This window comes from Condylura cristata, unplaced genomic scaffold (genome assembly GCF_000260355.1).
Source record: "Condylura cristata isolate star-nosed mole 26May11 unplaced genomic scaffold, ConCri1.0 scaffold00002, whole genome shotgun sequence".
Classification (NCBI taxonomy): Eukaryota; Metazoa; Chordata; class Mammalia; order Eulipotyphla; family Talpidae; genus Condylura; species Condylura cristata.
The window spans coordinates 44,692,184-44,708,436 of record NW_004567103.1 but is presented as its reverse complement, the minus strand read 5'-3'; the positions used below and the strand labels follow the sequence as shown (position 1 = coordinate 44,708,436).

Here is a 16,253-nt window from a genome sequence, read left to right as displayed (position 1 = left end):
GTTTATAGATTCGTGTTTTAAAAGGGTTCTGTTAATAAAAGTCAGTTCTGATGGCCAAAAGTCCTCGCTTCCATTTGTTTCTGGCCTACTGTGCTCTTTGTTTCTCCTCATACTATTTTGCCATATAGATATAAAAACAAGCTGTGCATTGGAAAGTATTTGAGAAATTCTGTTATTTAAGTTCTTATTTCTTAAGAACCCCATTTAGCAGACAGGTCAATAGATGTGTTGGGGGTTTTTATAATGTGTGTGTATCAACAGTCTCAGTGATGTGAAGTTATCATGTAGAGAATGTTCTAAAGTCCTAAAGTCGAAGACTATTTGGGAAATATCTTCAACTATACAGTGATTAACTTTATTAATCCTTAGTTGGATTTCATCATCAACATTACTATTATGATCAGCAGCATTTTATTAAGTGCCTAATATGTGTGGGCACTTTCATAGATTTTATTGCTTATGCTCCCATTGTCTCCAAAACGTGCTATTATCCCAAGTCCCTAACCCAGGAAACTGAAGTAAGCAATTTACTTAAATTTACCCTAGGTAGCAAATGTTGAGATCAGAGTAAAGACCTCATTCTAGTGTGATTCCAGTGTCTGCATACTTTCCGTAGCATGGGGGGTTCTTGATTTTTTTCCTTACGGATGTTCCCTGAATACAGAGGAAATCAATTCATAAAGCCCAGGGTCCAGACCCTTTGTAGCTGGAAGTAACCAGCAGCAAGCTCAAATTTTCTTTGAAGTTTCATGCTTTAATCTTTAAATTTTATGCAAATTTTTAGCTTTCTAATCCACAGTATAAAAGTATAAAAATAACACTTTCAACTACTTTTCATAGTATAAAATTTAAGTTCCGAGAGGAACTCTTGTTAACCCCTCTCACTGTCCCTCCTCGGTCTGCTGGGGCCCCTCCTCAGTCAGGTCTGCACACCTCAGCTCATGGCCAGCATTGCTCTGTGGTGCATCTCACCTATATTTGTGCTGCCCATTTTGTTGAGGAGTCTTTGAGGTAGTGAACAGTCTGTTGACTATCTCTTATTTCTTCATAACCCCACTTAACAGACAGGTTAGTAGATGTACTGGGGGTCTTTGTAGTATGTTTGTGTATCAACAGTCTCTGCGATTAAAAGTTATCATCTTAGAGAATGTTCTGAAGTCTTCCAACAGAGGACTTCACATTGGAAGAGGTCTTCCAACAGAGAGCAGAAACTTAACATTTCCTAGACAAAGCCTAACTTGGTCTTTCTTGATGCTTCATGGAGAGATTTGAGTGACAGCTGCTTGGTGGCAAGCACAGAATTATTTAATCTTGTGTTTTGTAAAATTTTATTTTTTAGAAGCAAAAGTCATCTTTCAGATGATACTGGCTTTGGAACTGTAGTTTATCTAACAGATAAAAGTGAAGATGCTCTAGTTGCCATAGGGGTTGAGGGTTTGCTTATGTGGTTCTCTAAGAAGAATTCTCCAAAGAGCTCAGAGTTCTGCAGAACAAGGTTTTAAAACAGGGAGGTGACCCACATGGCGCAGCAGACCTCTCCTGTCTTGTCCGCTGTTCCCCTCAGCAGTGTACTTCATCAATCTGCTTGTTCTGCTCCCCACTCTGTCTCTGGTGAATACTCTCACCTCACCTCTGGCCTGTACCCCAGTTCTGTATGCATAAATAAATAAACCTTAAAAAAAAAAAAAGAAAAGAAAACTTGGATCTAAATCACAGCACCCATTGTATGGATGAGGAGACTAAAGCCAGAGAGCTGAGTATTTGTGTGAGGTGTGAGTTTACCAAAGGCTACCAAAGTCTTCTAAAACCCTTGAAGGCCCCCATGATTGTCTTGTCATTTAAAGTTATTTCCTAATTGCCTTCAGCAGCCCTGGAGGGACAGAGAGCAGAAATATTGAGTCCTCCAGCCAGCACCTTCCAGGGTTTGGGAGTGTCTCTAGGAGAGTGTCATTGAATAAGACTGGTTCTGTGGCTGTCCAAGATTGGCTAATCCCGACCCAGGGTCTACTGTGCCTCCCACTTTTCTCCCACCCCTTCCAAAATGAACACACCAAAAGATCTCTGTGAACCTTCTCTTGACAGAAACAGAATGCTTCTATAACAGAGAGAGCCCAGCCTTCCTGAATCTTCTCACAGTACACCCCAGGACAGCCAGAGTGCAGGCTTTGGAACCCATCTTCCCTCTTCCCTCAGAGTACTGATTCAGGGCAAAGTCTTCAAGCCATGATTGGCCTTGCTGCTGTTGTACTACTTACAGGCTTAGCTCTTTTCCAAGTGCTCCTGGTGATTTACAAATGATTGAATGAGGCCATATTTAGGGCAATAAAGTGTTCTGGAATCCCAGAAATGGTTTGGCAGGAAGAGATCACTAAGCCCAAAGAGGACACTGTCAAGGGACTCAGCCAGGCCATTGCTTACACCCCAGAAGCTGTGGTGTGGGCAGTGTGTGAGAGGTCACATTGAGTAACCACTACAGAGATGTGCTGGATCACCTCTGAAAAATTGTGGACATCAGGTTTAGTTGACCTGTGTTCATTTACATTACAACCTTGGCCAACTCCCTTTAGGTTTATTTGTTTCTCATAAAGGCTGAAGTAGCTTTTAATGTCCATGAAGATATGAATGACTCTAAATCTAGGTTTATTAAGATAATCATCTCTCTCTTATTTTTCCATTATTACTTAAGCACCAATACACCCAGTTACAAGAAGCCCAGTGTTTAATTCACCCACCTCTTGAGGATTTTATAGTCCAAGAAATGTACTCCCATTTCCACATGTTGATCTAAGAGAGATGTACTGTTGGCTTACTCTACTGCTGCCATTATCTCTTACAGTCTAGTGTCCTGCACCCTGGTGAGTGCTGATGAATGTGATGGCTCACAAGTCCACCAGGCCACCCTCGGGCTGTTGTTACACACAGTGGTCCCACTGCTTCAGTTTTGGCTCAGCTAAGTGTAAACAGTGAAAATACGTCTTCCTTCCACTTGCCCTCAGCCACTCAGATCTCTTTCTCAAGGACAGTCCTTGTTACAATATTCTTGTGACACCCCCAGGATAGTCTGTACATTTATCCCCAGAAAGTGGTAGCATACTACATATACAGTGCTGTTGTTTCTTTTAAAAAAAATTTTTTTTGCGGTGCTGATTTTTCTGGGTTACATAATATCCCAATAGCCTCTATGTTACTGGAAAATAATCCATCATCATGTATTTATTAGAAGTAACATAGATGTTCTTTGGATATGGACATTTGGGCTATTTCTAGTTTGTTGTGTTGTTGTTTTACTTGCTAGTGCAAATAGGTAGGTGTTTGCCTATGTATGCAGGTATTATTTCTGCTGTCTATAGATCTGTTCTTGCTCAGTCAAAAGTTATAAGCACTTTAGAATGTTATAAATACTTCCAAATTGCCTTCCACTGAGAGGAATTCTATCCATAATTGCAATATAAGTGAGCACCTGTTTCCCCCATTCTCATCAATAGTGTTAGCAAATTTTTGAAACTTTGCCAAGTCTGATAAGTTAAAAAATGACATTGTAGTATAGTTTTAGTGTGTCTTTCTGTCATGAGTAAGGTTCAGAATCTTTTCATATGATACATTCATTTGTAGACTATTCATTACTTGTGCTTGGGTGATGAAATTGCTGCCCAAGATCAAGCAAGATGCAAATAATTTAGGAATCCCAATTTTCTGATTAAGTTATTGAGAATTAATGTTCTGGGATCTAGCTTTTATTCCAGCTAGCTGTGTTTATCCTAGTCACTAAAATATATTCTATAGGTGTGACATAGATCAATTTCCGGTGAATGTTTACTAAAAAGTGCCCCATCACTTTTAAAAAGTTGACTTTTCATTTATAGGTACAAATATTTCAAACCTGTTTTTGGATTCTTCATTATACCAAAACTGTTTTATTGGAGCCAGTGTTGTTTTATTAAATAAAATATGTTTTAAATTCAATTCAGCAATGATATTTATGAAACAGTAAGAAATTTCAACACGGAGTGGACATCATGAAGGGGTTGTTATTTTTTTAGCTGTGATAGTGGCATTATGATTGCGGGGGGAGAGTCCTTTTCTTTTAGAGATTCCTACTGAAATGTTTATGGATTAAATGATATGATATCTTGGATTTGCTTCAAAATAATTCTGGAAGAGGCAAGTGGGCTAGGAGTATAGATGAAACATGAGTGTGATAATTAAAGCTGGATGTTATATATGTGGTAACTTATTTTTATCTATGTTTGAAAGTTGCCATAAAAGTTCTAAATTTCTACAGGTAAGTATTAGGCTTTTATTATCCGGAAGCTGTGGTATCCTCTACAGCAGGAACTAGGTGCTTCACAAATGCCAGCGGCCTTGTCTGTTTGTATTCTGTAGTTAGCTCCGTGCCCAGGACAGTCTACACGTAGTAAGTGCTCACTTCCTACTGAAAACCCAGCCACACTCTGCAACTGCAAAGGGCCGCTCTATTTTCTGTTCACAGAGCAGTGGCCCTGGTGACGTGCTCCACAAGTGAGTGAGGAAGGTGGGGTTCCATTCATTTAGGGGTCAAGAAGGCGTTTCTGTGGCATTCATGGGAACTGACATTGAAGTGCTGAGACAAAGGACATCCATGGCATGCAGAACAACATTTCTGAGCAAAGTAAAAGTGCACCTATAACTTAACCGAAATTATCATTTTGGGAGCCTGTTCAGGAGTGGCTCACGGTAGGAGGAATAACTCAAAATGTATGGCGGGGGGTGGGGGGTGGCACAGAACCTCCTTAGACCATAACCCAGTCTGTTTGCTCTCTCTGAGCCTATTTTGTACAGAGTTCATTATAATATGCTGCCCAGAACCATGTTTAATCCATGTTCTCTCATGAAAAAGAATTGTAGATGGTATCAAAAGGAAAAAGAGGCTCTGAATTGGGAAGTTGAGGCCATGAATTGGTCGCTGGGGAGGTTTGAGTGATTAGTGAACTCAGGCAGAGAAAAATCATGAGTGTTAATGTGTGTGCAGGTGTTAGCATAGTTGCCACAGAATGTGAAGAAAAAGGATGAAATAAAAAGCTAGTCACATCTTCACTAGAAGAAGGCTCTTTTGAGAAGCCATCAGTGTCACGTTACAAACGCCATTCAAATCTACCAAATGGGCCAGATGCCGCTCCAGTGCCGCTTACCGCCAGCCGCCAGCTGCCCATTGCTACAGATGAAGCCTTTCTGCTGACGTTTGTGTAACCCACAAGCGCATTCTAGAGTGTTGATTCTTTTGATGCTGTTTAACATTTATGAGTCATCATCATTATAAACCATAAATATACATGACACCATGCAATAAACAAAATTGCCCAGCTTTCATTCTGAAAGGAGAGACGGCAGTCTTTATTACCTGAGAAAAGAGCACATCTAAGATTCATTTTCCATTCTTCACAAACTTCGCTGTTCCCTTGCTAGATGCTCTTGGTGGCTTTATGCTCCCCAAAACTTACATCATTAAAACAGCACAGACTCCAGGGGCTAATATATATTGCTGAAACATAGGCTGTAAAGCAGGCGTCTCTGACAAGTCAGGGGATATAATCCAGGGGAATCCAAGTAGTTCTACATGGTACCAAACTATTTTATCTGACAATATAGCAAAAGTTCCTTGGCAGGGTCACATATCAGGCAGGTGTACGGTCTAAAAGGAAAGTACTTAAATGGAGGCAAATCAGCTTCTTTCAGAAGAGACATTTTCCTGGAGATGCATTTCTATTTGCTTTGAAAGAAATCTGATTCAGTGCCATTCACCTATTAAGAAGGCAGCACATTCGTTTGTCTCTGCATCCTTAAAAACCAAACGTCTTTCCCGTGAGCATGTGTTCACAGGAGTGAGAAGGGCAAAGCCCCTGCAAGCGGGTGAATCAGCCACGATGCAGAAACTCACTGGCTGAGCTAATAACGGCCCCTCCCTGGGTGAGGCACATTCAGTCTCCCCAGGAAAACCTCCCAGAACTTAGCATCTTTATGTCAGAGCCTAGGCCCCAGACAGCACGTTCCATGGCACTATAAATACCAGATTCAGATGCTTCCTGACACCTAACATTTCTGCTTTTTAACGTGTCAATAAATGAACGTTCAAAGTGAGTAAATATCTATGTGTTGAGTTTACAATCTTGTCTTTCAGAAATACCGACAGTACATGGCAGGACTTCTGGCTCCTCCTTATGGTGTTATGGAAACGGGCTCTAACAATGACAGTAAGTGAAAAATGTGAACATTTTGTATCTAGAAATTTGTTGTGTGGTGTGTCTTTTCGTGTGACAAAAATTTTGTCAGAGTAAGTCTCCAGATTCTTTTGTAGATAAACATAAACACCAGCCCACACTTGAGTTACTGCAAAAATAATGTTAACATAGTATTATTTTGTGGTCTTAGCTGTTAGAGGGAAGTATGTTCTGGTGCCAATTGGAACTTCAGTGTAATTAGAATGCTCTCTCAAAATACCTTCTTTGTAGTAAAATTCAGTGTCGTTTCTGTGCTCTTAAAAATGAGAATCATGAACTCATTTGTCTAGTCTCCCCTAGACACCGAAAAACTCCACTTCTTGGTTATTTTGACACTATTGACCAAGGAGAGAAGCAGTGTGAGCTACTATCTATCCTTATGTCATGACCTTTGCAAATTCCAAACCTTGTATGAGACCAGTCTCTGGCTGATCATAAAAGAAAGAAAGATTTTCTTGCGGTAGTTTTTTCAAGAGGGCGTCCAACCAGACTCAAAGGAATCCTGTGTCCTGAGCCTGCTTATCTGTGTCTGCTCATCGGAAGTGTCTGTTTAGAACCACATTTGGTCCCTGAGTTGCTTGTTGCAGCTGAGTCTCCTTATTCAGCTCTGATCCATGTGTGTGGCCAGGTACTGAGAGGACAGGCTTTTTGGTCTGGTAGCACAGCCACACTAGTGTCTTCAGAGCCAGAGAGTCATCCTTCACCCTCTCTCCTCAGTCCTCGATTCCCATCTCACTCTCAGACTTGTCACTTTCTACATGTGACCTCTTCCCCGCTTGGCCAAGACCTTTCATAAGCTTTCCCACTTACCTCCCGCTCTGGCTCATCTTTTCTGTTCTTTGCTCTCTCCCTTTCTCCTGTCCTCACTGTTTCTCAACGCTAGGAGAGAAGTCAGGTCTTTCCTTTTTTGCCCTCCCTTTCCTTTTCTTGATTTTTCTCTCCTGACTCAAGTAGGGACTACTGTTCATGAGGAAGGTCTAAGTTGAAATCCTACCTGTCTCCTAGCTGTGTGTCCTCGGACAAGGCTCTGAGACGGTGCCTAGGTTTCTCCATAGGATTATTGTGTGAATGAAATGAAGCAAAACAGGGCAAGTGGGTGCCAGGTCCTCACTTGATGTTAGCTACTATTTCCTCACCATCAGACATTCTTTAACGCCCTAGAATCTGCGCTATATTTGACTCTAACCATTCTAAAGTTTTCAGTGACTGACCAATAACCAGATTTGGCCATTACTGCTCCCCATTTTCTCTGACTTCAAACAGGACTGTGCTGTTCAGACTCCGCTTGCTCTTGCTTCCTGGGCCCCACAACATTGTTCTGGTTGTCTGTGTCTCTGGCTACTCATTTTCTTATGTCTTTCACAAATGGTTCTTGCCTTGCCCAAAAGTTCAGATGTCAGCTGAAAGTCTAATCTTGCTAGGCCTCTCTTTTTTCCTCCATATGTACCTTGTGATCATTTTGTGTGTGTGTGTGTGTGTGTGTGTGTGTGTTTTTCAACTAATACAAATACTTTCTCAAACCCATACCACTGCCTGATACTTCCTAAGGTAGCCAAACTTTCCAAACAACTACTGTTCTCTTTCCACCTCATGTCTTGCTGACTGCTTAAAGTCAAAATGTCAGTAATGGAACACATCCATTTTCCCCCAGAACTTAAATCCACCTGAGAGCCATAACTCCACCATAATCTTCCCATACTAGGCCAACCTTGTGGGAGTCTTCTTTTTCTCTCCTTCACCTATCAAGGCTAATTATTTGTCCCACCCCCTACTCCTTCCTTTCTGGTGTTCATATTCTTCTCCTCTTCCTTCCACAGTCACCTGGGTGAGGGCCTCATTACTCTTGACCTGAGGACAAAAATGACTGAACTAGTCTCAACTTTCAGTATTTCACCCTTGGTTTACCTTATACCTGACTTACATAAAGCTTATGAAATTTACCTTTTTAAAAAAATATTTAGTTTATTCTGATAACATTTTAGGTCAGGATTTTTTTGTTTGTTTGTTTTGTTTTTTAAACATTTATTTATTCATACAGAACTAGGGTACAGGCCAGAGGCACAGGGGTGCTGAGAGGATTCACCAGAGACAGAGTGGGGAGCAGAGTAGGCTGACTGACGAAGTACACTGCTGAGGGGAGCAGCGGGCTGGTCAGGAGAGGTCTGCCATGCCATCTTAATCACCTCCAAGGCTGAGGATCCAACTCACACTGAAAGTGGCTGCGGCCAACTTGCAGTGCTGCACTTTAACCTGCTGCACCACCAGGGAGGGCCGAAATTTACTTTTTATGTGAAAAATTTCAAACATACAGAATGATATAGTTAATACCCATATTTTCATTGCTTTAATGTTCATGTTTTATATTTTAATAGGATTTATTATTAACTTAGTATGTGTTTTAATATTAATATTTTATTATATTTCCATCTTCTGATTACATGCACACATTTCATATCAAGCACTTCTGTGGGTATTTTTGAAAAAAAAAAGCCTCCAGGCACAATCACAACATAATTATTATATCTAGTAACTGATAAGACTTTCCCTAGTAATATACACTGTCTTGTCCTTATTCAAATTTTCCCATCTGAATGTATTTATAACTAATTGCTTAAACTAGACTTCCATCAGTTACTTCTGCTTTATATGTCTTAAAAGTCTTTTAATTTTGAATATTCCCTTCCCTCCTTTTCCCTTATCCTATCACTTTGTTGCTCAAAACCATTTCAAAATCATCCTTTGCCTGCCATGAAAGGTGAAACTCTCCCTGTCAAGTTCCTCGTGACCCCATTACATCTTTTAGCGTTATTTCTCTATAGATACCTTAATATTCAGTCACTGTAATTTGTGTAACTGTGTCTCTTTAAACATTCTGTTACATCCCTGGATCTCCTCATACAATCAACTCCAGTCCTCTCAAATAATTGTTGGATGGATAGATGGATGGATGGATAGATGGGTGGATGGATGGATGGATGGATGGATGGATGGATGAACGGATGGAAAGATGAAATATGGATGTGCTGATGGATGTAAAGATGGAAAAAAGGGAGGGGGGAGAGAGGGAAGGAAGGAAGGAGGGAATCAAGGGAGGGAGGGAGGGAGGACTCGAATTGAGTTTTAGAGAACTGACATTAAGCTGACCGTTTTCTTCCTGATAGATATGGAAAGTAATGGCAACGATTCCCATTAATATTCTTTTTTTTTTAAAGTTTATTTTTACATCATTTTGCACATTTTTTTTTCATCTCCATTGTAATCCCATTAATATTCTTTTTAAGAGAAAAAACCCTCTTTGCCCCCTTTGTTGCCTAAGCTTTGTGTGTGTGTGTGTCCTATCCCAATTTGGAGGTCAAAGCTTAAGAGATGGTTAGATCCCTCCTGCATTGTGTACTGGCTGGCACTGTCACACTCAGTTCTCTTAATGACAATATTATAAATCCTGTGTCCCTGTTATTAAACAAAGAAGATGCTATTTACTCAGAATTTTGACATGCTATATTTTTACACTACAAACCTTCTCTCTGTCTAGCGGTCTGAACCTAGATGCAACCACACACAAAGCCACCTGGGGTCTAGTCTCCTTGGTATATGTCTACTTGTACCCACCATATGGGCTAGTAAACCCTGCTGGGGCTGTGAACATTCCGGTATGACCTCTACCTTGGCAGTCACAGTTGCAGCTTCAAAGGAAGTATGAAGGACCCTGACCTGCCTAGTAGATGCTCATGACATATCTGTAAATGAATGAATAAGTAAGCGAGTGGACCATGATGAACCTTTTCGCTAAGAAATCTGAGCTCCCTGTGAAAACAGCCACTGCTGTGCTCAGACTGACAAAGAGGCAGTAGGAGATGTCTTTGCTCAAAGTGGTGATTCTTATGTGCAAACTGCCACTGGAGTCAAATCCCTGGTTTGCAATGTAAAAGTAACACGTGTGCTTCAGAGTTCATGTATCTGTCCAGCATCCTGAGGGTTCTGTGTCCTAGGATAGAGATGTTGGCATAAAGGAATCAAGTATGGTTTTTTACCTTTGGAGAAGAAAAATATGGTAGAAAAGCAAAATAAGCATGAGATTTTGTTGTCTGGCACAGTCCTATTCCTGATTCATCAATTTATTTATTCAAAGATTTTTGTAGGTTGTGTTTTTTTTCTAAACAGCATTACTATAAGACTGTATGAAATACAAACTGAAAATATCAAAATTTTGCTTGGTTTGATTTAGCAAAAGATTTCAGTTTCATGTACAGGTGGATCTTGCAACTCATGGTCTTTTTTTCTTTCTGTCTTTATCTTCTTTTAGGGATTCCTGACAAGGAGAATGTGAGTAACTGTTCTTTCTGTCTACCTTCTAAAAACTGTCATAAATTAAAACAAATAATTTTGGTGACCTGACCAGCAAAGAAAGTTTTTTACCCACATTCAACAGAGCAATAAATATTTTTCTAATCTTATTCTTCTGGCATCTTTAGTGAGTCACTTTGACATATAAAGGGGAGAGTTTGATTGTTCTGACATGGTCATCAAATGTCCTTGACATTATCCAGACTGAGGAAAGTTTCTTCTAGATGCAGTCTAAATGCTGTGTGCATGGCAACAGACCTAATCACTGGTTTAGCATCATATAAAAAGTAGTTGTTTTTCCTTAGGAGGAATTCAAGAAATGACATTCAGAACTGTTGAATTATATTAAATATTCAACACATTAAAGCCAACATTTCTTTTTTAAAGTCAAAAAATATTTAATTGCTATAGTTGTGTGGGAAAATAAGCAAGAGAGAAGAAAGTTTAGGACAAAACTTCCACCAAGGAACAGTGCATAGATTCTAAAGATAGTAGTGATAGAAAGAGCATTATTTTGGCACACAAATAATAATAATAACAAGAATGTTACTTGTATCCACTGAAATCTCAATGCAGACAGCAACGCGGGAGGGTTCACGACAGGAGCTTATAATGACAACCTGCAGTGGTGCCTCTCACATGAATCACCTGGTCATTATGTACCTTGATTGTTGTATGCAAGTGACAGAATTGTGACAGTGTCACAATCTTGGCCCTGTGTCTTTCGGCAGAACTGTGGTCTTAGTTATGTTCAGGTTATTCCTGTACTCATTTCCAGAAATCTAACACCCGTCTTCTCTAGGTCTTCCTCTTTTCAGAATGTCAGTTTTTAAGGGTTGTTGGGACTCTGGCCCACTTCTGTACCTCTGCAAATTTGGATTCAAGCTGTAGCAGTGCCAATCAGTACTTGGCTTGGTTCAGCCTGTGAGCTGGGCAGAGCCACTTAACTTCTCCAAACATCTCTCCTCCCCTCGTCTTTAAGCTGTGAATATTAGTCATGATGAATCCTGAATGATCATCTGTGGAAAGCACAGAGATTGGGACAACAGAACTCAGTAAAATGTGACTGCTGATGGTAGTTTTTATTTTCCCAAACCTCTGTCACTCTCTAACTACCCCTTTCCCTCCCTTTTTAAAGTAACTTCACTTCTACCTTCTATGGCTCTCCTTAAGATATCTTTCTTCAGTGAACCTGCCCATGATCTTTTGCTATTAAAAAAAAAAAAAAAAACAACTTTGTGGAGTAAATCTCTAGAAGATCTAAAGGTTTGTGAAAGTCTAAAGCCACAGACTTTGAAGGCTCACAAATTGATCCTGCCACCATTTTGGACATGGATGTTCCAAAGCACACATTAAAAATAACCCATAGATCATTAGCCAAATAAAGCTGATAAAAGAGCCTGGTGCTTCCTCCTCAAGGGACTATCCATGATGTGGAGAGCATGCACAGAATGCCTAAGCACTGGGAGGTCTAAAATGTTCAAGCTTCAAAAGGAAGCACAGTCTGTCTTGGGCCCCCGGTGACCTTTAGCTTGGACTGTCCTGCAGAGGCACAAGGTTCTGAGCAGAGGGCCTGGCAGCTGTCACCATGTAGCTCACTTTGTGGCAAAATAGAATTTTGAAGTTTCAGAGAGTTAGATACAGTTAGCAGTCAGCAGTGTGTTGTCCTGAAAGACTTACAGGAATATCCATAACTCCCCAATATTAGCTTCGGTGTATGTTTATTTGTATTTGTTTGATGTGTTATGTATCATACTCCAGCAAGTAGAAAAACACTTTTCCTCTATCAGCAAATAGAGTGGCTGTAATGTCACTGTGTGTTATTAGAAAAGCTCTCCAATGCCATCAGTCAAAGGAGAGCAAATGAGATGAAAGACATTCGTGAGTAGCATTAAAGCTCTAGAAAGATAAAAAGAAGCCTAAGAGCCTTCAAGTAGTGATAATTAAATTTTTTTCTTTTATAAGAAGCAAGTTGTGTTAGGATGACTTCTTTTATTCTTTACTTTCTTTAACTACATGCTGAGCAATATTATATTCCTCTTATATTTCTAAATAGCAATAATATGCCCATGGACTGAAATAAAAGCAGTTACACTATTGTTTCAGTGTCCAAACAGATTCTTTGTGGGAAGAAGATATTCTCTTTTCCAGCTCCTACTCTTGATTTTGTTAATCACTATGTTTAACCATTAATCAAATATGCAGACGTCAGTAAGTGGTGTTTTTAGCTATGTTGCCAACTATATTTTATCTTTAGATCCAGCCTTTGCACAGAGGAAATTTTCTTTTCATAAATTGTACTTTCATAGATACAAGTAGGCTGGCAGTTAACTTGTTGGATTGTTTTGTCTACTGTTCACTATATTTGATAAGAACATCATGTAGCTTTAGATGAGATAGGTTACTAGAGTCTGTAAAACAATTGATAAATATGTTAGAAAAACAACTCTTGAGCCAGTACAGCAAGTAGACTGTTTGCGTGGGGCTGAATTGTTTGGGGCTGTTGGTTTTATAAAGAAGTCCTTTTCTCCTATCTGTTTAACTAATGTATTTTCCATCTTCTATATGTGCCATACCTGACTGACCACTTTCAACCCAAGATCTAAAAATCACAGTTATAAGAATACTTTGTAGTAAATGTTACAATTGTCCATTGAAGAATAAGCTTGTCTATGATTTTTGGATACTTATGTCAAGTTTGCTGTTTATTGTGTTTCGTATTTTTTTAGAGAGGCAGCAACTATAGAATTTTGAAGTTTGAGAAGTTTATACCCCGTCTTGCTCAATGTGGAAGGAACCAGAAAATATATTCACAAAGATACCGCAAAACAATCCCATTTTTTTTTTTTTTTATTTACAAACATCTTGTTTCCAAGGACTATATGTGACCCTCATTTTTAAGGCAGTATTGATAGTGTGACTAGCAGATTTTTGGCTAAATCTAAATGAATTGTGAATAGGTCTCATTTTAAGAAGATTACTTAAAACAGGGCTGCTCAACTTTTAAAAATCATAAATCATTTATGTGCTGAATAATCTTTGGGAATTATTATAAAGACAAGATTTTAAATGGTAATTGGTAAAGGAATAACCCAAAGTGACATAAAAAACTTGTAGCTTTTTCTATTTCTAGTCAATTAGGCCTTATAATAGCTACAATTGGTATTAACCTGACTTGTAGATTTTTTTATTTAAGGCAAAGGTAATATAGTAATAATAAACATGTAACTGTCTCAATCAAAAGAGCAGGAATTTGGGGAAAGTATAGTAATATTTATCTCAGTTGTTGCTCTTTTTCAAGGTTAAAGACACATATCAGACTAAATTCTGTTTGTTAAATGCTGAGACCTTCTTTTGCCATTATAGATTGGCTATGATTCTAGGCTAGATGAAGAAAAAGAAAATTGTATATTCTCATTATAACTTAAAATATTGAAGACTTACATAATCCCATAAAGCCCAATAAAACCTTTCAAATCTAGAACAATCCGATTTTGGTGGAGCATGTTTTTTAAATCCTGCTTTAAAATATGACTGCTGTACATTTAAAGCTTCTGGAGACATCTCAGCCAGCGGCAGGTTAGCCCCTGGCCGCCATTGTCCTGTTATGGGGTGGGCAGGGCTGAGCTAGCACCATGCCACTCAAATAAGGCATTGATGAGGGCAGGGCATCAGCTCTGCATAGGAACACAGATGAATGTGTCAGACAGAAACCCCTGCGCCTGCTCATTTTGATTTTGAAGGACAAATTGCTTATCATGCAAGTGAAGATTAGATTTGGCGGTGTGACTGGCCCCATTCAGCGCACTGTGTAGTGTGTAAATACTCATTTCTGAGGCCGACCTATTAGAATGTGTGGCTCAGTGAGCCAAGACCTACTTTGTCCCACCTCCTGGAAAACACAGAGAACTTCCTGTCGAAGGTGCCAAAGGACAACTTCAGCTCTCGGGTCCCTGAAGAAATGTTTGTTTTTGTGTTTGTGAGTTTTCTATTTTATGGGGTTGGAATGCCCTTACTGAATTTTTATTTTTCCTGCCTTTTAGTCCATCTATTCCTGGACTCTGTTATAAAAGCTGATAGTACTGTCTTTCTTTTTAGCTTCTGCAGCATATTGATTGGATGCTTAAGAGGATGTGTAGTTGTCCTTCTAAATAGTAAATTCAGATAGCACTGGAAAAGCCTGATCTCTCTGTTGTCAGCTAGACCTTTGTAGTTCCTGAATGTTCTCTGCAAGTTCACAGGACCTGCTGGCTGTGAGTTTGCTTAGTGAGAGTGTTGTGTGTTGGAATATTTTAGGAATGGGGGGGGGGAAGGGGAGTTTGTTAATGTACTGTAGAATTCTCTGTATATCATTTATGAATCCTATTTGGTGACTGCTTCAGGGTTCTCTATTTGGTTTCTTGACAGATATTTTAAGGTTTCATTTGAGGATTAGAGCTCTGCAATGTGGCTGCCCCATGGCGGTCTTTCTAGCATTGTCATGAGTTCTACCTCCTAGCCCTGCTGTGAAGATGCATCCTTAGTCTCCTGCAGTCAGATTTGACTTGGGCAAGACAGCACAGTGTCTAATGGCTGGTATCTAAAGGTTAAAAATCATGAGAACACAGCAAATGAGAGGCCTGATTGCTCTCACCACCTGCTTCTCTCTGCTCCATGTTAGCTCTGTTGCTGAGAATGGCCCCGTGCTCAGCAGGGGCAGGAATGCGGTAGTAATATGTTGATAGTAATATACTATGCTGCCGCTTGCAGTGTTGTGGGAGAGTATGATGCTGTCTTCAGAAATATTTTATCCTGTGCTGTGGGCAGTTCTGTTCTTCACCAGTAACTTTGGGCTACCAGCATTTGTCTCAAATGACTGTGACTATAAAATATATAATACACGTTATGTTTGATATATTTGAATTTTCATTGTTCTTGTTTTCAGGAATTATGACCAAATCATTTGCAAAATGTTTCTTGTGATGAGGAGAAAAAAATTATAGTGTTCTCCAGCCATACACCAGCGACAGCAACATTTTGTGGGGATGGAGTGGGGAATGGGATCAAAAACGGGGGAGGGGGGAAGGAAGGAAGTGCACAGATTTTATGGTGATGGCACACGGTGACTCGGTGATGGGAAACCCATGGGGATTACAATTGAGATTTAAAAAAATGTACAAAATGATGTAAAAATAAACTGTTATATTATTTTAAAAAAGAATATCTAAAAAAATTATAGTGTTCTCAGATTGGATAAATTAATCTAGTGATTACTTCTCATTTAGGACTTGGATTTTTTTTTAGTAGTAATATTCTGCCCAGCAACTCCCCTGAGGTCATGGCTATTAAGATATTATATAGTTTTTTCCTTTAGGTAAAATGACATTGAAGATAGATGATGAATAGCTGAGTAGATGCATATACACACATATATAAACATAGCTGTGTAGGTATTTAATTGTTTTCATTTCTAAAATTTCCACAAAAAGGAACTTGTCAGGACTACCTTTCATGATGTAATCTGCTTCTGTAATATAATCTTCTATTGTTCAGGGTTCTTAGTGCCAATGTTGAGATTCATTTTACCTTTTAACTTAGTTGTATTTATTTATTTATTTTTCTGTTTTCCTTTGGTTCAATGGCTGACTCAGAAATACCAGAAATACTCCTAAAACA

The 16,253-nt window shown here is 39.3% G+C and overlaps 1 protein-coding gene across 5 annotated transcripts in view; it reads left to right on the top strand.

The window, feature by feature from the left end:
• The window catches only part of RAPGEF4 (Rap guanine nucleotide exchange factor (GEF) 4), a 228,259-nt gene that overhangs the window by 99,966 nt on the left and 112,040 nt on the right, over positions 1 to 16,253 (top strand). For 4 of the 5 annotated variants that reach the window (XM_004674534.2, XM_004674531.2, XM_004674533.2 and 1 more), the window contains 2 exons: positions 6,155 to 6,227; positions 10,558 to 10,577. In XM_004674534.2, coding sequence (XP_004674591.1) covers positions 6,170 to 6,227; positions 10,558 to 10,577 — 78 coding nt within the window. In that variant the 5' untranslated portion in view covers positions 6,155 to 6,169. Of the gene's footprint in view, positions 1 to 6,154; positions 6,228 to 10,557; positions 10,578 to 14,832; positions 14,852 to 16,253 lie in introns of those variants that run through there. The other variant, XM_012726839.1, reaches the window with a different exon arrangement.